Source organism: Passer montanus, unplaced genomic scaffold, assembly GCF_014805655.1.
Source record: "Passer montanus isolate IOZ18808 unplaced genomic scaffold, ASM1480565v1 scaffold239, whole genome shotgun sequence".
Classification (NCBI taxonomy): Eukaryota; Metazoa; Chordata; class Aves; order Passeriformes; family Passeridae; genus Passer; species Passer montanus.
This window is the reverse complement of record NW_024367026.1, coordinates 123,250-148,932: the sequence shown is the minus strand read 5'-3', so window position 1 is coordinate 148,932 and position 25,683 is coordinate 123,250. Positions and strand designations below refer to the sequence as shown.

The following is a 25,683-nucleotide window of genomic DNA, read 5'->3' as shown; positions in this document are numbered from 1 at the left end:
GGAGCCCCGTCAGGGACCGGGCGGCGTGCCCGGCCGCGGCGGGAGGAGCCGCGGACAGATCCCCGGTGCTGGGAGATGGGGCTGGGTATCCCGGGAACGGCGGGGAGCGCAGAGAGGGGCCCGGCCCCGTCCCGACACCGCCACCTCACCGGGGACACCGCCGTACCGGGACACGGCTGTACCGGGACACTGCTGTAGCAGGGACACCGCCGTACCGGGACACCGCGGTACCGGTGACGCCGCCGCCGCCGTGCCGCCATGAGCCGGAGCCCCGGGAGCGCGTCACGCTCGGTGTGTCACGGTGACAGCCACCTGCCGCTCCGCACCGCCCGCCGGGCGGCACCGGCAGGGCCCGAGCGGCGGCCCCCCGGCTCCCGCGGGTCTCCGGGTGATGCCCGGGCCCGACGGTGCCCGGTACCGGCAGCGGTGCCCGGTGCTGCGCGGGGCCGGAGCGGAGCTGCAGCTCCCGCCGTGCCGTGCCGTGCCGTGCCGGTACCGTGCCGGGACGCGGATGGAGCCGCGGCCCGGACGCAGGAGCGGCCGGGCGGAGCCAGCCGCCCCGCCCCGCCCCCGCTGCCATGGCAGCGGGCGCGCCACGCCCCCTCGGCTCCGGGAAATGGGTTGGCCACGCCCCCCCGCGCATCGCAAGGGCTGGCCACGCCCCTCTTTGCTGCCATGGCAACGCGATGGCCACGCCCCCTCCGGTCATGACAACAGACATGGCCGCCCCCGTCGCCATGGCAACGGGCCCGACGGGCGCCCCCTGGCGGCGGGCGGCGGCCTCTGCACCCCCGAACCCTCGGGGACCCCGAAACGCCCCCAGACCCCGAAACACCCCCAGACCCCTCTAATCATTCGGGGACCCCCCCTAAACCCCCCCAGAGCCCTCGGGGACCCTTGGGGCCGTTCTGTGACCTTTCAAGACTCTTCCCGGGGTCCCCCCTCTTGGTGTCCCCCAAGACCCCTCTGGGACCCCCCGAGCCTCCCAGAGCCCCCCGAGCCCCAAGTGACCCTGGGGACCCCCCCTGGCCCACCCAGAGCCCCCCGAGCCCCCCGTGTTTGTGCACCTGAGCTGGGGTGTCCTCGCGGTGACAGGGCCAGCTCTGTGACCCCCCCACACCTGTCCCCGTGTCCCCAGAGCTTCATGCATGTCCCGTGTCCCCGTGGTTCCATCTCCATGCCTGTCCCCACGCGTGTCTGCTCGTGTCCCCCCATGTCCCCACTATCCCTTCTGTGTCCCTCTGTCCCCCCATGTCCCTGTGTCCCCTTGTGTCCCCTCGGTGTCCCTCTGTCTCCCCCATGTCCCCGTGTCCCCATGTCCCCATATCCCCTCAGTGTCCCCCGTCTCCCCCCGGTCCCCTCTGTGTCCCCATGTCTCTGTGCTGTCCCCCCTGTCGCTGTCCCCCGTGTCCCCCGCTGTCCCCTGTCCCCGTGCTGTCCCCCGTGTCCCTGTCCCCTGCTGTCCCCTGTCCCCCGTGTCCCCCGCTGTCCCCTGTCCCCCGCGTCCCTGTCCCTGTCCCCGCGGTGTGGCCGAGGCAGGCGGGGCTGTGAAGGGTCTTTAATGAGCACACAACGGGCGGTTCCCCATGTCCCCGTGTCCCCTCAGTGTCCCCCGTCTCCCCCCGATCCCCTCTGTGTCCCCCCCATGTCCCCGTGTCTCCATGTCCCCATACCCACCCCATGTCCCTGTGCCCCCCCGTGTCCCCTCAGTGTCCCTCTGTCTCCCCCCACGTCCCATCTCTTTTTGTGCCCCCAGTGCAGAGGGGGGGTCCCGAGGCTGTCACCTGTCCTTGTCCCCGAGGCTGTCCCCCGTGTCCCTGTCCCCTGCTGTCCCCTGTCCCCTGTCCGTGTCCCCGCTGCTGTCCCCTGTCCCCCGTGTCCCCTGCTGTCCCCTGTCCCCGTGCTGTCCCCTGTCCGTGTTGCTGTCCCCTGTCCCCGTGCTGTCCCCCGTGTCCCTGTCCCCTGCTGTCCCCTGTCCCCCGTGTCCCCCTGCTGTCCCTGTTCCCCCCGTCCCTGTTGTCCCCCATGTCCCCGTGTCCCCATGTCCCCATATCCCCTCAGTGTCCCCCGTCTCCCCCCGGTCCCCTCTGTGTCCCCATGTCTCTGTGCTGTCCCCCCTGTCGCTGTCCCCCGTGTCCCCCGCTGTCCCCTGTCCCCGTGCTGTCCCCCGTGTCCCTGTCCCCTGCTGTCCCCTGTCCCCCGTGTCCCCCGCTGTCCCCTGTCCCCCGCGTCCCTGTCCCTGTCCCCGCGGTGTGGCCGAGGCAGGCGGGGCTGTGAAGGGTCTTTAATGAGCACACAACGGGCGGTTCCTACATCGGCCGTGCGACACCGGGGACACGCGACCCGCCGGGCGCCACCGCCCCCAACACCTACGGGACCTACGGGGAGGGCACGGGGGACACGGGGACACCGGGGACACCGCGCCCGGGGCACGGCTGGGGAGGGGACAGCGCGAGGGGACACGGCTGGCACCCGGGACCCACCTGGAGGGAGGGGACAGCGGGAGGGGACACGGGCAGGGGAGGGCGTGGCACAGGGGTCACAGAGGTGGGACGGGGACACCTGCCCAGGGGTTCACCTGAGCACAGGCGTGTGCAAACACGCCCTGGGCCCGTGCAGGCGTGGCACAGGTGTGACACAGAGGGTGTGTGACACTGGTGTGTGACCCAGGTGTCACTCAGGTGTGACCCAGGGGTGTGACACAGGTGTCACTCAGGTGTGACCCAGGGGTGCGACACCGCTCGCTGCGGGGCTGGGGGAGCTCGGGGTGGGCAGGGGGAGGTGCCACCCCGGGCACCGCGGCACCGGGGGGCTCCGAGACCCCCGGGCACCGCTGGGACTGACTGGGGGGGCACAGTGACCCCCTCTGCCACCCCGGCTGTGCTGCACGTGGCACTGACCAGGAGTGACCAACACTGACCAGCCCTGACCAGGAGTGACCAACACTGACCAACACTGACCAGTACTGACCAGCACTGATCAGGAGTGACCAGCACTGACCAGCCCTGACCAGCACTGACCAGCACTGACCAGTACTTACCAGAACTGATCAGGAGTGACCAGCACTGATCTGCACTGACCAGGAGTGACCAGTACTGACCAGCGCTGACCAGCACTGACCAGCCCTGACCAGCACTGACCAGCACTGACCAGTACTTACCAGAACTGATCAGGAGTGACCAGCACTGATCTGCACTGACCAGGAGTGACCAGTACTGACCAGCGCTGACCAGCACTGACCAATAATGACCAGTACTGACCAGGAGTGACCAATACTGACCAGCACTGACCAGAACTGACCGGCACTGACCAGCACTGACCAGCACTGACCAGCACTGACCAGCACTGACCAATAATGACCAGCACTGACCAGGAGTGACCAGTACTGACCAGCACTGACCAGGAGTGACCAGTACTGACCAGCACTGACCAGGAGTGACCAGTACTGACCAGCACTGACCAGGAGTGACCAGTACTGACCAGCACTGACCAGGAGTGACCAGTACTGACCAGCACTGACCAGGAGTGACCAGTACTGACCAGCACTGACCAGGAGTGACCAGTACTGACCAGCACTGACCAGGAGTGACCAGTACTGACCAGCACTGACCAGGAGTGACCAGTACTGACCAGCACTGACCAGGAGTGACCAGTACTGACCAGCACTGACCAGGAGTGACCAGTACTGACCAGCACTGACCAGGAGTGACCAGTACTGACCAGCACTGACCAGGAGTGACCAGTACTGACCAGCACTGACCAGGAGTGACCAGTACTGACCAGCACTGACCAGGAGTGACCAGTACTGACCAGCACTGACCAGGAGTGACCAGTACTGACCAGCACTGACCAGGAGTGACCAGTACTGACCAGCACTGACCAGGAGTGACCAGTACTGACCAGCACTGACCAGGAGTGACCAGTACTGACCAGCACTGACCAGGAGTGACCAGTACTGACCAGCACTGACCAGGAGTGACCAGTACTGACCAGCACTGACCAGGAGTGACCAGTACTGACCAGCACTGACCAGGAGTGACCAGTACTGACCAGCACTGACCAGGAGTGACCAGTACTGACCAGCACTGACCAGGAGTGACCAGTACTGACCAGCACTGACCAGCACTGACCAGCACTGACCAACACTGACCAGTACTGACCAACGGGGGCGCTCGGAGCGGTGCTGGGCGGGCCGGGGGGCTCCCGGTGCAGAGCAGGGGCTGGGGGAGGTGGGTGGCCCTGGCAGAGCAGCCCCTGGCCCCGTCCCCCGGTGGAGCCAAGCCACGCCAAGCCATGCCATGCCAAGCCAAGCCAAGCCAAGCCAAGCCATGCCAAACCAAACCAAACCAAGCCATGCCAAGCCAAGCCAAGCCCATGCGATGCCCTGCGCCCCCCCAGCCACCCAGAGCTCCCCAAGATCCCCCTGTGAGCTGCTCCCCTCCCTGGCAGCATCTGCAGCGCTGTCCCCTGCAGCGTGGGCACAGCGGGTGCCCAGGGGCTGCCAGAGCTGCTGGGTGTCACCGCCGGGCACGCGTGTCCCTGTCCCGGTGCCACCTCGGGAGAGCCAGCACGGGGCAGAGCCTGGGCACGGCATGGCGAGCCCTGATGCCAGCAGGTGCCTTGGAACGGGCACACACGGGCTGGGACAGCTGTGCTCTGGCACTGCCAGGGCACTGGCACGGAGCCAGGGCAGCGTCCTGTGCCACACTGACCTGCAGGGACCCTGCCCTGTGCTCCTGGCACAGCGTGGCACCGGCCTGGCACAGACCCGCCTCTGGCACTGCCACTGCCCCCTGGTCCCCTCCAGCAGCCAGCACGGTGCAGCCCTGTGCCACAGCGTGGCATTGCTCCAGCACGGTGATGGCACTGCTCTGGCAGTGCCATGCACAGCCATGGCACCGCTCTGGCACAGCCATGGCACTGCTTGAACACAGGCCATGGCATGGCTAGAGCCTGGCCATGACATGGCCATGGCATGGCCACGGCACCAGTCTGGCATAGCCGTGGCACAGCCACAGCATGGCCATGGCACTGCTCTGGCATGGGCACAGCCATGGCATGGCTCTGGCACACCCACGGCATAGCCATGGCACAGTTCTGGTATAGGCACAGCAATGGCACAGCCATGGCACCACTCTGGCACGGCCAAGCAGAGCCATGGCATCAGTTTGGCATAACCATGGTGCCACCACAGCACCGGTCTGGCACAGTGAGGGCACTGCTCTGGCATGGCCATGGCACAGGCATGGCACAGCTCTGGCACGGGCACAGCCCTGGCACGGCCCCGGCCCGGCCGTGGCTGCCCCGTACCTTCTCCCGCTGCACCAGTTTCTTGTAGGCGACGTCGGGGAAGGAGCGCAGCGGGCAGAACTTGCCGGTGCCCTCGGCGCACATGAAGACGCCGTTCTCGTAGACCACGCGCCCGCGGCTGATGGTCACCAGGGGCACGCCGTGGCACCGCATGTTCTCGTACAGGTTGATGTCCCCGCCCTGCACCTGCGTGCTGGCAGACACGGTCCTGGCAGGGCACGGCGCCGTCAGCGCTGTGGGGGCACTGGGAGCCGCCCCCCACCCCGGCGCGGCTGCACCTACTTGGTGGCCTCGGGGTCCCAGACCACGACGTCGGCGTCGGCGCCGGGGATGATCCGGCCCTTGCGGGGGTACAGGTTGTGGATCTTGGCGGCGTTGGAGCTGGTCACGGCCACGAAGCGGTTCTCATCCATCTTGCCCCCCACCTGCAGCCCGGGGGGGTCAGGATGGGTGGGATGCGGCGCTCCCCGTCACCCCCCAGCCCCCCAAAATTCCCAGATGAGCTGCGGGGTCAGGATCCCTGGCAGGCCCGCTCTGGGGAGCTCGTGCCCTCCTGTGGGGGTGAGCAAACACCCCGCGGGGTGCCCTGCCCCAGCGGCAGCCCGTGCCCGGGCGGCAGTGCCGTACCACGCCGCGCTCCCAGATGATGTTCATGCGGTCCTGCACCCCGCTGACGCCGTGGGGGATCTTGGTGAAGTCCTCCTTGCCCATGGCCTTCTGCTTGGTGCTGAAGGGCCGGTGGTCCGAGGCCACGATGTTCAACGTGTCGCTGTGGGGCACGGAGCAGGGAGGGGATGGCACTGCCAGGGCTGCTCGGGGTGCCCAGCGAGCCCAGGACTCAGGGAATGGGGCGCCCCTGCCATGGGGTGCCTGGGGAGCCCAGTGCCATGGGGATGGGGCACCCAGGGAATGGGGCAGGGAGGGGTGCCCGGGGCAGGGAGGGGTGCCCAGGGCAAGAATGGGGTGCCCGGGGCAGGAATGGGGTCCCTGGAGCAGGGAGTGGTGCCTGGGGCAGGCAGGGGGTGCCCGGGGTAGGAAGCGGTGCCTGGGGCAGGGAGCAGTGCCTGGGGCAGGGATGGGTGCCCTGGGCAGGGAGAAATGCCCTGGGGCAGGGATGGGGTCCCCGGGGCACGGATGGGGTGCTCAGGGCAGGGATGGGATGCCCAGGACAGTGAGAGGTGCTCAGGGCAGTGAGAGGTGTCCTGGGCAGGGATGGGGTGAACCCGGGACAGGGAGGGGGTGCCCAGAGCAGGCAGGGGTGCCCGGGGCAGGGAGCAGTGCCCAGGGCAGGGAGGGGTCCCCGGGGCAGGAATGGGGTGCCCGGGGCAGGGCAAGGTGCCCGGGGCAGACAGCAGTGCCCGGGGCAGGGCAAGGTGCCCGGGGCAGCCCTCACTTGGCGAGCAGGCTCATGAGGTAGGCAGAGGTGTTGGTGTCCAGGCGCAGCGGCGGCACGGTGACGTAGGCGGCGGCGTGGAACCAGTCCTGGTGGTAGTAGTGCAGCCCGGTGAGCGTGGCGTGCGCCGTGGTGGTCTCTGCGTACACCACCTTCCCTGCGGGGGCACGCGGCGGTGGGCACACGTGGGTGGGCTGCCCGTGCCCGAGCACCCGCGTGCCCGGCGGGCAGGAGCCCTGTGTCCCCTGTGTGCTCACGTGTGTGACCTGTGTGTGACCTCTGTGTGTGACCTCTGTGTGTGCCCTCTGTGCCCCCTGTGTGCTCATGTGTGTGTCTGGAATGTACTCAGGTGTGTGACCTGTGCATGTCCCATGTGTCGTCCCCTGTGTCCCCCCTGTGTGTCCCCCCTGTGTACGAGCAGAGCTGAGGGCCCAGGTGTGCTCACCTGTGCCAGGGCACGGCCCCACAGGTACACCTGAGTTCCTGTGTCCGTGTGTCTGCCCGTGTCCGTGTGTCTGTGCCCATGTCTGTATGTCTGTCCATGCCCGTGCCCATGTGTCTGTCCATGCTCATAGCTGCCCGTGTGTCTGTGCCCGTGTGTCTGCCCGTGTCCGTGTGTCTGCCCGTGCTCATGTCTGTATGTCTGTCCGTGCTCGTGCCCACGTGTCTGTCCATGCCCATAGCTGTCCGTGTGTCTGTCCGTGTGTCTGTGACCTTATCTGTCTCCGTGTCTGTCCATACCTGTGTGTCTGTCTGTGCCCATGTCTGTCTGTCGCTGTCTGTCTGTCCATGCCCATGTGTCTGCCTGTGCCCATGTCTGTGTCCCTGTCCCTGTGTCTGTCCCTGTCCCTGTGTCTGTCCCTGTGTCTGTCCGTGTGTCTGTCCCTGTGTCTGTCCCTGTCCGTGTGTCTGTCCGCGTGTCTCCCTGCACGCCCGCAGCCCCACGATCCGTGCCCAGCTCCCTGCCAGCCCCGCGTGGGCCGTGCCAGGGGTTTCCCCGTGCCCGGGGTGGCCCTGGCGGGGAGGGAGGCCCCCGTGTCCCCTACCCTGCATCTTGGCGGCGGCGATGACGTCCCCCGCGGACATGCTGGACACGTTCACCAGGTACACGGGGCAGTGGGTCTGCGGACAGGGGGTCAGGGGCACTGTCCCCATGGCACCCAGCCCCCGGGGGGACCCCCAGGGCACGGGGCAGGCACCCCCAGCCGGGCCTTGCCCAGCACACTCACCCGGTTGGCGATGGTGATGACGCGGTGCGTGGCCTCAGCTTCCAGCTGCGGGGAGAGCCCGTGTGACACGCGTGACACGCAGCGGTGGCACCAGCGGGCGGGCGGGTGACACAAGGACGGGCGCTGGCACCTCCCTGGATGCCCTGCACCGTGCCAGCCACACCCCGGGCTGCTGCTGGGTGCCACCCGCCGTCACCTACCTCTTCAGGCCGGCTGATCTCGATGCCCTCGGGGCCCGTAATGCCCAGATCCAGAGCTTCCTTGGCTCCCTGGGGAATGTGGCAGGGTCAGGCTGGAGGTGCTGCCGGCCCGGCGGGGCGCCCGGTGCCCCCCGTGCCCTCACCTCGGCCACCAGCTCCCCGTTCTCGGCGTGCACGCGGGCGATGGCGCCGAAGTCGCGGCAGGCGCGCAGGGCCTGGTAGAGCTCGCTGTCCCGCAGCATGTACAGGTCCTTGTAGGTCATGAACATCTGGAAGGAGTTCACGCCCTTCTCCCGCACCAGCGTCTCCATCTCGGCCTTCACCTGCACCGGGAGAGGGCTCAGGGTAAGGCCTGACCCCGCCAGGCGCCCCGGCCACCCCCGGGGGACACGGGGCGCGGATTTGGGGGTGACACGGGGAGTGGCAGATGCTGGGGGGCAGCAGAAGGGATTTTCCTGCCCCCGGAGGGTGCCCTGCTCTGCTGGAAGGGGGGTGAGGGTGGGGTCTCCCCGGGAGCCAGGTCTGATCCCACCGCAGCGGCTTTGAGGGGATTGCAGGGGCTGAGCGTGCCGCGGGATGGGGTCTGCTCACCAGCCCTGCCTGCCACTCCCACGGGGGCCCTGCTGTGGGCTGGGGTCCCCCCAGGCTGGGACCACCAGCCCTGGGCACCCCACGGAGCAGCAGCAGTGCCTCCCCTGCCCAGCGAGGGGCTCAGCCCCACGGGGACCCCTCGGCCCGGGGCACCCCCGAGCCCCTGCCCCGCTGAGCCCGGCTCAGGGCAGCTCAAAAGGCATCCTGGGGGCTCGGCCCACCCCCCGGCGGCTAATGGGATCAGCGGGGCCGGGAATTAGCCCCGGCAGCTGCTCCCGGAGCCGCGCCAGGCTCACCTTGGGCGCCCACCAGGTGATGCCCATGTGCAGGGCGTAGTCGCAGCACACCTTGGGGTCGGCCAGGCTGCGGCACTTCTCGTAGGCGTCCAGCAGCGACGTCTCCTTGTCGGGCAGGACGTGCCCGATGATCATCGTCGTGCCCCCCACCAGCGCTGCCTGGGCAGGGGGCGCAGGGCCCGCGGGGGGGGGGTCAGGGTCCATCCCTGGCACGGCCCCTGCCCTGCCCTGTGCCAGGTGAGCCCCCAGCTGCTCCCGGGCTGGGGCTGTCCGTGTGTCTGTCCGTGTGTCTGTGACCTTATCTGTCTCCGTGTCTGTCCATACCTGTGTGTCTGTCTGTGCCCATGTCTGTCTGTCGCTGTCTGTCTGTCCATGCCCATGTGTCTGCCTGTGCCCATGTCTGTGTCCCTGTCCCTGTGTCTGTCCCTGTCCCTGTGTCTGTCCCTGTGTCTGTCCGTGTGTCTGTCCCTGTGTCTGTCCCTGTCCGTGTGTCTGTCCGCGTGTCTCCCTGCACGCCCGCAGCCCCACGATCCGTGCCCAGCTCCCTGCCAGCCCCGCGTGGGCCGTGCCAGGGGTTTCCCCGTGCCCGGGGTGGCCCTGGCGGGGAGGGAGGCACCCCCTGTCCCCCCCCCGTCCCCTACCCTGCATCTTGGCGGCGGCGATGACGTCCCCCGCGGACATGCTGGACACGTTCACCAGGTACACGGGGCAGTGGGTCTGCGGACAGGGGGTCAGGGGCACTGTCCCCATGGCACCCAGCCCCCGGGGGGACCCCCAGGGCACGGGGCAGGCACCCCCAGCCGGGCCTTGCCCAGCACACTCACCCGGTTGGCGATGGTGATGACGCGGTGCGTGGCCTCAGCTTCCAGCTGCGGGGAGAGCCCGTGTGACACGCGTGACACGCAGCGGTGGCACCAGCGGGCGGGCGGGTGACACAAGGACGGGCGCTGGCACCTCCTCGGATGCCCTGCACCGTGCCAGCCACACCCCGGGCTGCTGCTGGGTGCCACCCGCCGTCACCTACCTCTTCAGGCCGGCTGATCTCGATGCCCTCGGGGCCCGTAATGCCCAGATCCAGAGCTTCCTTGGCTCCCTGGGGAATGTGGCAGGGTCAGGCTGGAGGAGCTGCCGGCCCGGTGGGGTGCCCGGTGCCCCCCGTGCCCTCACCTCGGCCACCAGCTCCCCGTTCTCGGCGTGCACGCGGGCGATGGCGCCGAAGTCGCGGCAGGCGCGCAGGGCCTGGTAGAGCTCGCTGTCCCGCAGCATGTACAGGTCCTTGTAGGTCATGAACATCTGGAAGGAGTTCACGCCCTTCTCCCGCACCAGCGTCTCCATCTCGGCCTTCACCTGCACCGGGAGAGGGCTCAGGGTAAGGCCTGACCCCGCCAGGCGCCCCGGCCACCCCCGGGGGACACGGGGCGCGGATTTGGGGGTGACACGGGGAGTGGCAGATGCTGGGGGGCAGCAGAAGGGATTTTCCTGCCCCCGGAGGGTGCCCTGCTCTGCTGGAAGGGGGGTGAGGGTGGGGTCTCCCCGGGAGCCAGGTCTGATCCCACCGCAGCGGCTTTGAGGGGATTGCAGGGGCTGAGCGTGCCGCGGGATGGGGTCTGCTCACCAGCCCTGCCTGCCACTCCCACGGGGGCCCTGCTGTGGGCTGGGGTCCCCCCAGGCTGGGACCACCAGCCCTGGGCACCCCACGGAGCAGCAGCAGTGCCTCCCCTGCCCAGCGAGGGGCTCAGCCCCACGGGGACCCCTCGGCCCGGGGCACCCCCGAGCCCCTGCCCCGCTGAGCCCGGCTCAGGGCAGCTCAAAAGGCATCCTGGGGGCTCGGCCCACCCCCCGGCGGCTAATGGGATCAGCGGGGCCGGGAATTAGCCCCGGCAGCTGCTCCCGGAGCCGCGCCAGGCTCACCTTGGGCGCCCACCAGGTGATGCCCATGTGCAGGGCGTAGTCGCAGCACACCTTGGGGTCGGCCAGGCTGCGGCACTTCTCGTAGGCGTCCAGCAGCGACGTCTCCTTGTCGGGCAGGACGTGCCCGATGATCATCGTCGTGCCCCCCACCAGCGCTGCCTGGGCAGGGGGCGCAGGGCCCGCGGGGGGGGGGTCAGGGTCCATCCCTGGCACGGCCCCTGCCCTGCCCTGTGCCAGGTGAGCCCCCCGCTGCTCCCGGGCTGGGGCAGCCACGCTCGGGCACTGCCCACAGCCACGCGGGGCTCCTGGGTGCGGGCAGGGACCCCCGCATCCCCCCGCCCCACCGATGGCTGCCCCCTGCAGCAGCACACCTGGGCGCACGGCACATCTGGAGAGCCCCATCCTGCCACCCCCCGGCCCCAGCGCTGGATGTGGGGTGCTGAGGGAGCGGATTTGGGGTGCTGAGGGAGCCAGCAGCCCCCGGCACGGAGCCCCGAGGGGGCGGGGGCTGCAGGGAGCCCCCCTGCCCGGCAGCGTGGGCGGCGGTGCAGGCGCTGTGGCAGCGCCGCTGTCCCCGGCTCACCCTGCCCCGCTAATCCCCAAAGCTCCTTTGCCATCGGCCTCTCGGGAGCTGCCACGAGGCGGGTGACAGTGACAGGGAGCTGGCCTGGCGTGTGGCACCCGTGGGCACCGCACAGGCCCCTTCCCTCCAGCTCACCGCCGAGCCCCCTGCCCAGCGACACCCTGGGGACACCCTGGGGACACCGTGGGGACACCGTGGGGACAGGCACGGCCAGCGCTGGCCTGGCACAATGGCTGCTCTGTGCGGGCGCTGGGGACAGCGGGACAAGCTGCAGGGACAATCCTGGGCTGGCGCGGGCAGCAACACTCGGTACACAGTGCCACCAGCCCAGGGAGGTGCCCCAGCTGGCACAGGGTGCCACGGCCTGTAGGAGGAGGGCTGTCACAGCGAGGCCGTGGGATGGATGGGGACACGGGGACAGGCAGTGCCATAGTGCCACAGTGGAGCTGGTGCTGCTGGGTGCCCGAGAGCTGCCTGCAGCAGCCCGTGCCCGCGGGGAGCCCCGGGCACGGCTCGGGGTACCTTGGTGCCGTGGTAGAAGTCATCGACGCAGGTGGCGTTCATGAAGGTCTGGTGGAAGTGGGTGCTGGTGTCGATGCCGCCCGGGATGACGAGCTTGCCGGTGGCGTCGATGACCTTGGCGCCGCCGGGGATCATCAGCTCGCGCCCCACTTGCTGGATGATGCCGTTCTCGATGTAGACGTCGGCCTCCAGGGTGCAGTCGTCGTTGACCACCTTGCCCCCCTTGATGAGGATCCGCATGGTGGCCGCGTTGGCCATCATGGTGCTGCGGGCACAGCGGGGTCACCCGTGAGCCCCCCCGGGCGGGGGTCTCCGTGCTGCCCACCCTGGCAGGGCTGCGCGTCCCGCACGGGCCAGGGCCGTGGGTTATCCCGGGAAATCCCTGAGAGGTGGGGCTGGCACGGGGCTGGGGCTGCCTCCCTGCCCCGAGCCCGCTCCAGGGACTCCGGGCTGCACCCTGCCAGTGCCAGCCCCTGCAGACCCTGGGCAGGGCAGCCAGAGCCCAGCCCTGCCACCCTGCGCTGCCAGCGCCACGCGTGCCACGGGGACACGGCTGGGTGTCCCCACGCCCAGGGCAGGCTGCCCACCCGGTGCCTGGGAGCGACCAGGACTGGCACGGACACACCAGGGCTGGCATCGCTCACTGGGGGCTCTGCCCACTGCCCCGAGAGGTGCCAGCTCTGGCAGAGACCCCCGCACTGCCTGAGCCCCCGCCACGAGGGGCATCCCCAGACACGATCAATAAATCCTCTATCCCGGGAAATCCCTGAGAGGTGGGGCTGGCACGGGGCTGGGGCTGCCTCCCTGCCCCGAGCCCGCTCCAGGGACTCCGGGCTGCACCCTGCCAGTGCCACCCCCTGCAGACCCTGGGCAGGGCAGCCAGAGCCCAGCCCTGCCACCCTGCGCTGCCAGCGCCACGCGTGCCACGGGGACACGGCTGGGTGTCCCCACGCCCAGGGCAGGCTGCCCACCCGGTGCCTGGGAGCGACCAGGACTGGCACGGACACACCAGGGCTGGCATCGCTCACTGGGGGCTCTGCCCACTGCCCCGAGAGGTGCCAGCTCTGTGAGACCCCCGCACTGCCTGAGCCCCCGCCGCGAGGGGCAGCCCCAGACACGATCAATAAATCCTTTGGTGAAGGTCAAACACCATCGACCCGTCAGAGCAGCGACAGCACGTGCCAGCTGTGCCCACCCGGGGGGCACGAGGTGGGCTGGGACCCCACCAGAGCCCCCAGAGCACAGACCTCGCTGCAGAGACCCACAAAGAGACCCCTGCCTCTCTGTGCCCGCTGCAGGGACCACCAGGGACCCCTCCACCAGAGAGAGCCCCAGGCAGCCACACGGGCAGCGTGGGGCACTCTGGCACAGCTGACACGACACTGGCACGGGCAAAGGCTGCTGCTGGGGCAGGGACCTCGTGCCAGGGGGTGGCTGGTGCTGCCACAGCCCCGGGGTGGCCTCAGGAACCGGGACAGGGCTCTGAAGGGACCGTCCTGAGCTGTGCCAGGGCTCCCCAGCTCCTGCTGGGCAGCGAATGGCTCCTGAGGCTGGCACAGCCCTGGTGGGTGAGGCTGGGCCAGGCTTTGCTGGCATCCCCGGGCCACGGCCACCGCAGCTGCAGGGCTGGGGACAAGGGGGTTCCCAGGGACCACCTCCGTGCTGGGGGGGTCAGGAGCCCTCCGTGGGCCGGCTGCTGCCCCTGGGTGAGCCCGGTGCCAGCTGGCGCCTTGCCCCGGCGCCCTCACCTCGGCACAGAGGAGGCACAGAGCAGGAGCAGCTGCTGGGGTCTGGCAGGCGGCCCCCCCCGGGAATGTCACCGGCATGCACAGCTGTGACACGGCTCGGAGCCCCCCGGGGACCCGGGCGGGGTGGCAGTGACCTCGTGCAGCGTGCCAGGCCGCCGTGGCACGCTGGGCACTGGCACCCAGCGCTGCGGGGCCCCCGGCTCTGCCTCGGGCACACGGGGAAGCTGCTGCTCATGGCAGGGGAGGACAAGGGGGACAGCTGTGCCAGGGGACACCTGGGCCCGGAGCTGCACTGTGGGGGGTGAGGGGGGTGACAGCAACAAGGGGACACCCCAGCCAAGGACCCTCTGAGCCCCCACACCCACATCAGGGACATGACACCGGGGCAGAGACTGTCCTCGGTGGGGTGACAGCAGAGGGGACGAGCCGGCGCCCACGGTGCCACCCTGCGACCCCCGGGACCCCAGAGCGGGGCTGGGCCGGGCAGGGGCTGCGGGAGGGGCTGCGGGAGGGGTGGCACGGGGCAGAGGGGGCGTGGGGAGGCGGCGGCACGTCGCAGCCCGAGATGAAAGCGGGCTGTGCTGACGGATCTGGAGCACGGAGCACGCGGCTGCCAGCGCTGCCGCGCCGGGCACCGGCACAGCCCTGGCACCGGGCTGTGGGGCTGGCAGGGGGACAGGGCATGGCCGGGCACAAGCGTGGGCTGGCCACCGGGCACAGAGAAGAGCTGGCAGCTGCACACGCTGCCTGTGGCCGCCGTGGAGCCACCCGTGCTGCTGCCACCCCTCCAGGCACCTACCCCAGCAGCAGCCAGCCCTGGCACTGCCCTGCCGTCCCCACGCCACCAGGCCCAGCACTGGATGCCCACAGTGGCCAGTCTGGCACACCAGTGCTCCCATTTCACCCTCGCTGCCCCACATCACACCCAGTGCCCCCGGCTCACACCAGGGACCCCAGCTCAGACTGAGCATCCCCGGGGGCTCTGTCCCTCTGTCCCTCTGTCCCCCGGGCCGGGCCGCAGTGCCAGCATGGCACCAGCCCCGTGCTGGCCTCGCCCGCGTTCCAGCCGGCCGCTGCAGCGCGGTGGCACCGCCAGCCTCAGCCGGCCGAGGCTCCTGCCAGACACGGGCTCCGAGCAGGGCAGAAACGCAGCGTCAGCGCCGGGGGGGCTCCGCAGCGCCCCGGGGACCCCCGCCCAGCCCGGCTCGGCGGGCGGCGGGGCTCCCCTTCGCCGGGCTGGCCTCGAGGACCGCCACTGCGGTGGCACCGACCCGCGAGCGCCGCTGGTCCCCGGCCAGAGGCGGCGGCTGGGTGGGCACCGCGCTCCGCCCGAGCCGTGCCCGGCGGGGGGGTCCCCAGCGCGGCCCCCGGCCCCGCTCCGCTCCGGCCGGGCTGGGGTCGCTGTCCCGCTGCCGGGGTCCCGCTGTCCCGCTGCGGTGTCACCGAGCCACCGCCCCGGGGAGGACCGGCGGGGGAGGATGCTCGGGCAGCGCCGTACCGGCAACCCGGGATGCTGCGGGCGGTCCTTGTCCCCGCGGGCACCTTGACCCGGCGGAACAATGAGCCGGGCCCGGCGGGACCCCCGCCGCCGCCCGCCGCCCCGGGGTCGCTCCCCGCGCCCCGCGCACCTGCTGCTCCGCCGCCCATCGCGACAGGGAGCCCACGAGGGAGCCGGGGCCGCCCGAGGAGGAGCAGCCTGCCCGGCCTTGCACCCGCCGAGGCGAACCCCCGGCGCTGTCGCGACACCATCCATCGCCTGTCGCGACAGGTGTGTCGCCATGGGTGGGCGGCGGCCGCGCGCGGCTTTTCCGCCCGGCGACAGCCCCCGAGGCGCCCCGGGCGGGGATGGCGGGGCGCTGCGCTCCGTCCCCGCCCGTCGGGACACACGCACCTGTCGCGATTGTCCAGTCGCGATAACGAGCCAGGTCCGCAGGAGCGGGAAAGGAAAAGCCAAGCACGGCACGGCCCGGCCCGGCTCGGCTCCACCCAGCCCAGCCCGGCTCCCCCCAACCCAGCCCGGCCCGGTTCAGCCCGGCCCGGTTCCGCTGTGCCCCGCCCGGCCCGGCCCGGCCCCGCCGGTGCCCCCCGGTGCCCCCGGTGCCCCCCGGTACCTCCCGCTCCGGTGCCGCTCCCGGTGCCGCTCCGGCCGCGATCGCCTCTCACCCGAACCTGCGCCGCGGGGGCGGGGCCTCGCCGCGCCTGCACCAATCACCGCCCGGCCTGGCGCCCGGGGGCGGGGCCGAGCCCCCAGCAGGGTGGGCTGCGCGCCCCCTGACTGACAGGCGGAGGGGGCGGGGCCAAGGCACGGGGCCACGCCCCCCGCCACCTGCCCGCGCTGTTGCCGTGGTGACGGAGCGCGCGCCGAGACCCCCGGTGACCCCGGACCCCCGGGACACCCCGGGACACCCTCGGGACCCTCTGTGACACCGCTGGGACACCCGGTGACACCCCCGGGACACCCCCGTGACATCCCTGGAACACCCTCGGGACACCCCCGGGACCCCCCGGGACACCCTCGGGACCCTCTGTGGCACCGCCGGGACACCCCGGTGACTACTCTTCCCTTGTACAAATATCTTGCTCTTGCCCATCCCATCCCATCCCATCCCATCCCATCCCATCCCATCCCCTTACCCCGTTATCCCACAATCCCATCCCAGCTGTGCCCCCTCTCCCCGGGCACTGCCATCTCCTGTCCTGGGCACCCCCAGAGCCCTTTGGTGTCCCAGGGCTGGGCTGTCCCCCCGGTGTCAGGGGCACGGGGGCCAAATGTCCCTTCTGTCTCTGCCAGGACCCCCCGCTCCTTCCAGCGCTGCCCCAGCCCCTGTCCCTGCCCGGGGCTCCTCCCTCCCCGGGGCAGCGGGTGGCATTTGTCCCTGCTGGGTGGCATTTGTCCCTGCCATGTCCCTGGTGGTGCCTCCTCCAGCTGGGCTGCCCTTGGGCACGGGGACAGGTCTCCACAGGTTTGGTGACCACAGGCACAGATCGGATCCTTCTCCTCTCCAGGTGAGCCCCCCAGCCCTCCCAGCTCCTCTGGGCTCTCTGCAGCCCCACGTGCTGCTGATGTTTGGCTCTGCTAAGATCCAATTAGTGAGAGAAGCCTCTGCCTGAATTAATCTGCAAACGAGACCCAAGGCCAAAGTCAACAGCATGGATTTCACTTAACAATAAATGCGAGGTACACAATTCTCTTATTAATTAGTGGCCTACCTTCCTTGGTTAAACCTGTCCTCTGCTTCTTATGCTAATTAGTCCATGCTCAGTGCTGCTCTTTTGGATCTTTTCGGGTCTCTGGGTCAGGGTGGCAATCCACCCCTGCCGGAGCTGCCTCAGCAGTTCCCCAGCTGCTTTTATCAGGTTCTTCCTCATGCTGGGCTTTGTGCCCGCTGCCCTCGTGGCTGGTGGGTTCTGCACTCTGGGTGCCCAGTGCCACATCCCTCCTCCCAGGCTTTCTCAGCCCACCCAGGTACGGCGTTATTGGATTTATGTTCCTCCCCCCTGGCAGCAGCAGTGTGTGCAGCCCCAGCTCAGGTGTCCCCAAGGGCCCCTCGGGAGCCTGGGTGGCCGCTGGTGGCACAGCTGCCCGGGCACTGCCACGGGGATGCTGTGCACACGCCTTAAACCAGCGTGTGCCTCCCCCAGGCCTGGAGCCCTCCTGCCATGAGCTCCTGCCCTCTGCGGCCCCGAGAGTGCAGCAGCAATTTCCTAATTTCACTGCTCCTTGGCCTATCAGCCCCAGCCACACCATACTGTAAATATCCTAAAATTAATAATCTAAAATTGCCCCGCGTGGGTCCTACCACGATACATCTTTCATGGTTCTATTTCTCTAAAGTTTCTAATCCTATTTACAAGACCATCCTTTCAAATTATTATTTCGAGTAATTAATAAATTATTTCTAGTTCAATTTCTCTCTCAGCAACGTCTGCCTTATTCCATAACATTCCTAAGCCAACATTTCTTATCCTGAAGTTTACAAATACGCACTATCTGAACCTTCTACCAAATTCTGAACATTTGCTATAAATCCATTTCCCACATCTGCTCCTGGATCCATGCGTGCCCCAGCCCAGCACCAGCACTGGGCCTTTTTGTGAGGCTCCAGAGCCCTGCAGAGCCTGGCAGTGCCCTGTGCCACCATCCCTGGCACAGCACAGGCTGTCACACCTGTCACACCTGTCACACCTGTCACACCTCACCTGGACCCTGCTCCCAGCCCCAGCACCCTGGGGCTGGCACGGGGGGACCCCAGGAGTCTCAGCTGGAGGGGAAACTGAGGCAGGAGCTGCACGGGGCAGTTTCCAGACCCACAGCTCACGTGGCAGAATGGGGGTTCCCACTCTGCTGGGGGCTCTGCACCCCCTGCCCCAGGGCAAGGCCACAGTGCCTGACTGAGGTGGGCTCAACCCAGAGCCCCACACTGGGACTGGGACCCCTGGGAGCCCACTGGGAACACAAGCCCCTCAGGGCTGGGACCCCACTGCACTGGGACCCCCACCCAGCCACAGGGACCCCAGGGCTCCTCATCACCCCAGTCCCACCTCCTGCCAGGGCCCCACCAGTGCCCTCCAGGACTCCAATCACCCCGATCCCACCTCCTGCCTCTCCAGGACCCCTCAATCACCCCAATCCCACCTCCTGCCTCTCCAGGACCCCAATCCCACCTCCTGCCTCTCCAGGACCCCAATCCCACCTCCTGCCTCTCCAGGACCCCACAATCACCCCAATCCCACCTCCTGCCTCTCCAGGACCCCAATCCCACCTCCTGCCTCTCCAGGGCCCCACAATCACCCCAATCCCACCTCCTGCCTCTCCAGGACCCCTCAATCACCCCAGCTGGCCCACCTGGACCCTGCTCCCAGCCCCAGCACCCTGGGGCTGGCACGGGGGGACCCCAGGAGTCTCAGCTGGAGGGGAAACTGAGGCAGGAGCTGCATGGGGGTTTCCTGACCCACAGCTCATGTGGCAGAATGGGGGTTCCCACTCTGCTGGGGGCTCTGCACCCCCTGCCCCAGGGCAAGGCCACAGTGCCTGACTGAGGTGGGCTCAACCCAGAGCCCCACACTGGGACTGGGACCCCTGGGAGCCCACTGGGAACACAAGCACCTCAGGGCTGGGACCCCACTGCACTGGGACCCCCACCCAGCCACAGGGACCCCAGGGCTCCTCATCACCCCAGTCCCACCTCCTGCCAGGGCCCCACCAGTGCCCTCCAGGACTCCAATCACCCCGATCCCACCTCCTGCCTCTCCAGGACCCCTCAATCACCCCAATCCCACCTCCTGCCTCTCCAGGGCCCCACAACCACTGCTGCTGGGACCCCCCACACCCTGTGACTCCTGGATTTCAGCACCTGCACTGGGACCCCACTGCCCCCAGACCCCACAGGCACCAGGACCCCTTCAGCACCTGGATCTCCCCACCCACCCAGCAGGACCCACCCCACCACAGACAGACCACACAGCCACACAGGGGGATTTTTTTTCTCTCTTTTTTTTTTTCCTCTTTTTTTCTCTTTTTTTTTTTTTGCACAAAACAGGACATTTATTCAAGTGTTCTCCAGCACAAGTACATTAGAAAGGAGCTCGTCTGTATTATACTCTTCTGGGCACCAAAGAAAAAGAAAAAGGAGGATGGGATGGAAGCGGGACGGACAGACTTTCTACATCTGCTGCACGCATTGACCTTTATTAGTTCAGAACAGCTATGTCACGAGCAATACTCACACAGATACAACAGCGCCGGGCGCCCGCGGCACCTCCGGCCGTGAAATGCACAGTTCAGCGGCAATAAATAGAGAAGCGACCCTAAAAAAACAAACCAACAAAAAAACAGGGGCAACGAACCGAGAGAGAAGTAGAAAATAAACCGGGGGTCGGGGCTGGGAGGGGAGGGCAGGGAGAGCAGCCGGGGCGGCCGCGGCGGCGCCGGGAATGTGGCGGCGGAGCCAAATCAAAGGGAGGAAGGAGGGTACCAGCTCTACAGCGTATTCCTCGGGATGATGAGTACATGATTCCCACAAATAGTTAAGCGTCAGCTATTTCAATGTCTAGGCTAAAACACATGAAATCTCTCATTTAGTTTTCAAGTACAAAGTTAAAATGCCTTTTTCTTTTTTGTTTTTTTTTTTTAATAATAATATATAAGAGTAAAATAATAGTGCTCTTTGAAACTCCACTACGAGAAACAAAACAGTCATTGTCCAGACAGCAGACTTAATTTAACAATATATATTTTTAATAAAATGTTTTAGCACCGTGTTTGTCCCCACTCCCTCGGCGGATCTTAAGGAATTCAGGCCTTGCTGTGTTGTTTTTGAGTTTTCATCTAGGGCTGTGCAACAGAATTTGTCTGGTTGGTTTTTTTTAAAAAAAGACGTGAGTCGGGTACGTTAAAAACTGAACTCTTGCCCCAGGCATCCCCACGGTCCCCACCGCCGCCGGCACCTGTTCCCAGCAGGAACCTGCTTCCACGGGCACCGGCACCGGCACCGGCTGGGCCGTGCCACCGCCGCGCCGCGCCGGGCCCCGCGCCGCAGCACCCGCTGGGACCCGGCCCCGAAGGTGCAGCGGGGTCCCAGCAAGGGCTGCAGGGCTGGGCTGAGCCGGGGGTCCCCCGGGACCCCCAGACCCAGCGCATGGCCGTGCAGAGCCCGCCGGCGGTGCCGCAGGGTCGGGGCAGCGCCGGCGCCCGGAGCTGCAGGGCCACGCGGGGTCAGCACCCAGCGCCACGGAGCCGTGCAGGGCCTGCCAGCAACGCTGCAGGGCCCTGCAGGACCAGCACCCAGCACCTCAAGGGCATGCAGGATCAGCACCCAGCGCCACAGGGCATTGCAGGCCCTGCATTCAGCGCTGCAGGCCCTGCATTCAGCACTGCAGGGTCTGCAATCAGCACTGCAGGGCCTGCAATCAGCACTGCAGGGTCTGCATTCAGCATTGCAGGGCCTGCAATCAGCGCTGCAGGGTCTGCAATCAGCGCTGCAGGCCCTGCATTCAGCACTGCAGGCCCCGCATTCAGCACTGCAGGGCCATGCAGCGCTTGCAGCCAGGTCTGTGGGACTCTGCAGGACCCACAGGCAGCGCCGTGGATCCATGCAGGACCCGCAGCCGGGGGCACGGAGCCATGCAGGACCTGCAGCAGTGCTGCAGGGCCGTGCAGGACCCGCAGTGCCCGCCGTGCCGCACACAGGACGGCCGGGGCCATGCCAGCCCCACAGACAGGCTCGTGGGGCCATGAGGGCTCAGACAGCAGCAGGCAGGCAGGAGCAGTGCCCGCTGCAGCGGTCCTGTGCCATCCCGTGCCATCCGGCCCTGGCAGCCCGGGGCCAGTGCCCCCTGCCTGGCCACCTTCGCTCCCCGGCGAAGCCAGGCCCCGCGGTGCCCCCACCGCGGCCGCCCGCGCCAGCTCAGCTCCCCGTGCCCCCCGCACCCAGAGGGGCCCCCGAGCCCCCAGTAGCACCAGGAGGGAGGGGAGGCGGGGGCCCCGCCGCCGTCGGTCCCAGCACCTCGGGGCGCGCGGGCCGCGGCTCGCTGCCATTAGCCAGCACCCCGCAGCGAGCGCGGCGCCGGGGCCCGCGCCTTTCACAGTTAGAGAAGAGACAGCGGCGGGCCCGGGAGCCTCCCCGCGCCCTAGCACCAGTCCCTGCTCCGCGGGCGCCGCGGCCGCCCGGGGCCCGGAGCAGTAGCACCATCCACCGCACCGCCAGCACCTGCCCGCGCTCCGCCGACCGACACCGCCGCCACGGTGCCCCGTGCCACCCCGCCGAGGGCACACGGGGGACGCGCGGCGCCGTGCCCCGCGCCGCCCCGGCGGGCAGCCGGGGCACCGGGGGACAGCCGGCGCGGGCCCTGCCGGACACCACGTACGCAGAAGAGCACCAGTACGCTGTGGGGTGGCGCCGGCGGGGCAGGGGGGCACCGCCGAGGCGCTTCCGTTCGGGACAGAAAAAGGTTATTGCATGACTCGGGATGGAGACGCTTCCGCCCGGCCGCCCCGGCCCTGCCGCTCGCTCGGAAAGGCCCGGCACGTAAGGCAACGTGGAAGCTGATGTCTCGACTCACCCCGCTGTGTAAAGCACCATTATGAAGTCAGGTTGTACAGTAGTAACAGTACCTTTTATATATATATATATCTATATCTCATATCTATCATATATATATAAACTGTAAACAAGAGGTAACAGCGGCTTCTAGGATCTGCTCTCTTCAAGGTTTCCGTGTGGTAGGCACCCAAAATACTGTAGAAAAGGTGTGTGTGTGGTGTGTGTGTTCCCGGCCTCCCTGCCGGGTTGGCTCCATGTCACCGGAGAGCGGTGCTGGTGGAACAGAGCGAGGCTCAGCCGCCGGGGCCGGGGCCGGGCCGGCCGGGCGCTGGCGCGGACGGAGCGGAGCGGTCTCGGAGCGGGTCTCGGAGCAGAGCGGGTCTCCTTTGCCTCCGCCTCCCTCCCCACTGGGCTTCCCCGCTGCCGTTTCCCCCTCTCCGAGAGCGGCGCTGGCGACGGCGTCTCGCCCGCTGCTCCGAGAAGTGGAAACCAAACCGACAGGAAAACCCAGCCAGAAAAGAGCGGAAAATTAAAAGGTTACCCAAAAAAAAAAGGTTTTGGTTTCTCTTCTTTTTCTTTTTTTTTTTCTTCTGTTTCGTCGTTGTTTCTTTGCTTTCGCCGTCTTCGTTTTCGTTTGCTTCTTGTGGTTTTTGTTTGCTTTTAAATAGCTAAAGCTGATCCTGGGAAATTCCGGAGAGGACACCGACCCCTTTGGCTCGGGGAGACGTGTGCTGGGTTCCCGTCGGGCTGCGAAATCCCGTCTCTCTTCTGGGTGCTGACTCTTCTCTCATTCCGTGTGTTCTCTTCTCTTGGCGTGGATGGGTTTGATTCCGACTCGCTCCGTGTGACCAGTTCCTGCCCATCTCTAAACGCAGGCAAAGTATTCCTTCAGGGGCGCGAAGAGGTGGCGGATGACCGGCACGCTCCAGGACCTGCCGAGCAGTCTCTGCCGGGCCAGGCGGCTCATGTTGGACACGTCCGTGTAGTGCACGGGGAAGCCGAAGACCCTGCGGGACACGGGAGGGGTCAGGGGGCTGCGGCGCGGGCGGGAGCCAGCGCCGCCCCGGCCCCGCCGCACTACCTCTCCATCTCCGTGCACCACAGGATGTCCTCCTTCTCGTTCATGAACACGGGGAAGTGCTGGTCCTTGCCCTGCTTGATGGAGTTGGAGCGAGTGGTGATGGTTCGCACTTTGCTGAACTGCAAGAGGCACGGGCTGGTCAGGCTGGGCTGGGATGGAGCCCCCGGGGCAGCGGGTGGGTGACTCCCACTGGGAGGCACTGCTGACAGCACTGGAGCCCCCCTCCTGCCCCCTCAGGCCCCCCAGGCCCAGCCCAGGCTGACCTTCGCTATCCTGCCGTGCTCCAGGCACTCCTGCAGCTCCAGCTTATCATTGACGGTGGACGCGAGTGGCCTGGGGGGGAGACACAGTGGGCAGGGGGTGGCAGGACTGTGTCCCCATAATGTCCCCCCACCGTGGGCACAGGGCAGGTCTCCAGCTGGGGTTTGTGGGGGTCACAAGGTGGCCACAGCTGTTTTGGGGCTGTGTGGCAGGTAATGGGCAGGAAGCAATTCCTGTGGGAGCCCATCTGTGCCCTCTAGCTGTGGGCCACAACAGCCACCATCCAAGAGGGACACAAAGGACAGCTTAGTGCCACCCCTCCAGCACAAGAGAGCTGGCACAGGACCTGCCACCCCCACAGGGGAACCACCATAGGTTTCTAGGGTGTGCCATCACACTGGCTCTTACCCAGCCCTGACCAGGGTCAGGGAACCCCCAGGCTGAGGGAGGACCCAGGAGTGCAGCCCACCCTCCCGAGCCAGCCAGGGGCTCAGCTTTGGGCTGCTCTCACCCACCTGTTCATGCCGGGCAGGTTCCCCCAGAAGTACCGTGCCCGGTGTGCTGCAGACACTTCTTTGGCATCGATCATGACGGGATTGGACTGAGGGAGGACAGAGCCGAGGGTCACTGGGGTTAGATCAGTGGGGCTGGGCAGCCCCTGGCTCTGGGGGTCCCGGGGCTGGAGGGGCTGAGCCCAGGCGGGCACTGACCTCCAGGAAGCGCGAGATGTCCCTCTTGTCGCTCACGCCCATGGCCACCACGTTCTCAAAGAGCCAGAAGAAGGGCCGGTCGTCGCCCTCCTTGGGCCGGGCTTCGTGCAGCAGGCGGTAGAACTCGAAAAAGAGGCGCCCTGTGCCCTCTGGGAGGAGACAGGAGGGGCTGGGCTAAGGGCTGGGGGTCTCTGTCAGCCCTGGGGGGCCAGCCCCACCCCTGGGGAGCCCCAGCCCTCTCCTACCGTAGAGACCCTTCCTGGCCGGGTTGACGATGGACAGGTCGTTGCAGGGGCTGCCCCCGATGACCAGATCAAAGGGGCCCCACTCCTGTATCTGCAAGGGGGAAAGGAGAGCCCGGGTGAGCCAGGCACTGCCACAGCCCGGGCACAGGGACACGACGGTGGCTGAGCTCCCACCAGGAGCATGGAGTCCCACTCAGGACCCCCTGGCACTGCCCCCCTGGGCCCGAGGGCTGCCCCTGGGGCTGTGGAGGGTCCCGGTGCTGGCAGGGAGGGGCCAGGGGCAGGGTGGCACGTACGTGTTTCTGGGTGACGTTGCGGACGTCCCCGACGTACATGATCTTGCCCTGGTGCCTCACCATGCCCACGGTGATGGAGTCCTCGCACACCTCGGAGGCGATGTACCTGTCCACCTGGATGCCCAGGTCCTTCAGCACCAGCAAGCCTGTGGGGAGCCGTGGGGAGTGGGCCACGCAGGCACAACGGGCCCCCAGCCCTGTCCCACCCCCAGGGCTGGCCCCGTCCTGCTCCCCTCTGCTGTGACACCCCTGGGGTGCAGCAGACAGCGGGGGCTGCCCACAGGAACACCCACAGACCTGTCCACACCTGTGCCCCGAGACCACCAGCTCCCGTCACCCAGCACTCCAACCCCACACACGGCCCAGGGGGGCCCTGCAAGGGCCAGGGACCCCCACCCACCTGTGGCGATGCCGTCGAAGAGCGAGAGCACCCGGATGGGCTTCCTCTTCTCAGCGGGCACCGGCGGGTACACCTTCGGGGGGTCCTGGAGCCAGGGCAGGGGTCAGCGGGGACGGGGTCATTGGGGCAGGGCTGGGGGGTCAGCGGGCAGGGCTTGGGGGTCACACTTGTCAAAGACATGGATAAGGACAAGGAAAATGGCCAGGATTTTGGAGCTGCTCCAGGGTCCTCCCTCCTGCAAAGAGCAGCCCCTCCAGATGTGCTCAGGGACTGGGAAACTGCAGGGGATCTTAGGGAGTGCATGGCCTGTGGTGCATGGATGCCTTCCCGCTGTGCCGGGCACGGCGTGTCCAGATGTGCAGCCAAAGCCCCTGGCTGCTGAGTCCCAGGGGAAGGCTGAGGGAAATGCACCCACCACTCTGGCTGTCCACACCACTCCGTTTTTGTTCCAGATATTTGGAATCCTCCAGGGACTTACGAGCTCCTATAGGTTTCTTCTTCCTTCTTGGAGGACCTTAAGAGAAATATTTCCATTTCTCAGGAATGCATCCCACAAAACAAAGTCCCAGCCTGTGGGGTCAGCAGGGAGGGGCTGGGGTCAGCAGGGCAGGGCTTGGGGGTCAGCAGGGCAGGGCTTGGGGTCAGCAGGGAGGGCCTGGGGGATCAGCAGGGATGGCCTGGGGTCAACAGGGCAGGGCTTGGTGTCAGCAGGGAAGGGCTGGGGGGGTCACTGGGGCAGGGCTTGGGGGTCAGTAGGGCACGGCTTGGGGGTCAGCGGGGCATGGCTTGAGGTCACAGCAGGGCTCTGGGGTCACAGCAGGCTGAGCTCACAGCAGGCCCTGAGGTCACAGAGGTGCCAGAGGTG

At 67.6% G+C, this 25,683-nt stretch overlaps 2 protein-coding genes across 3 annotated transcripts in view; both read right to left on the bottom strand.

The window, feature by feature from the left end:
• Positions 1–282: 282 nt before the first annotated feature.
• Positions 283–16,003, bottom strand: DPYSL5 (dihydropyrimidinase like 5). The gene is made up of 12 exons (XM_039710961.1): positions 15,895–16,003; positions 12,036–12,300; positions 10,931–11,089; positions 10,187–10,366; positions 10,044–10,112; positions 9,844–9,888; positions 7,750–7,825; positions 6,704–6,860; positions 5,938–6,079; positions 5,593–5,735; positions 5,311–5,518; positions 283–573 (listed from the first exon to the last, which is right to left on the bottom strand). The coding sequence occupies exons 2-12, from the start codon at positions 12,294–12,296 to the stop codon at positions 283–285; spliced, it is 1,731 nt and encodes a 576-aa protein (XP_039566895.1). The 5' UTR covers positions 12,297–12,300; positions 15,895–16,003.
• Positions 16,004–21,879: 5,876 nt separating this feature from the next.
• DNMT3A (DNA methyltransferase 3 alpha) overlaps positions 21,880–25,683 on the bottom strand; it is a 31,742-nt gene continuing 27,938 nt past the window's right edge. For both annotated transcript variants that reach the window (XM_039710939.1, XM_039710940.1), the window contains 8 exons: positions 24,819–24,903; positions 24,419–24,564; positions 24,123–24,213; positions 23,878–24,026; positions 23,683–23,768; positions 23,170–23,239; positions 22,907–23,025; positions 21,880–22,832 (listed from right to left, as the gene is read on the bottom strand). In XM_039710939.1, coding sequence (XP_039566873.1) covers positions 22,691–22,832; positions 22,907–23,025; positions 23,170–23,239; positions 23,683–23,768; positions 23,878–24,026; positions 24,123–24,213; positions 24,419–24,564; positions 24,819–24,903 — 888 coding nt within the window. In that variant the 3' untranslated portion in view covers positions 21,880–22,690. The remainder of the gene's footprint in view (positions 22,833–22,906; positions 23,026–23,169; positions 23,240–23,682; positions 23,769–23,877; positions 24,027–24,122; positions 24,214–24,418; positions 24,565–24,818; positions 24,904–25,683) is intronic.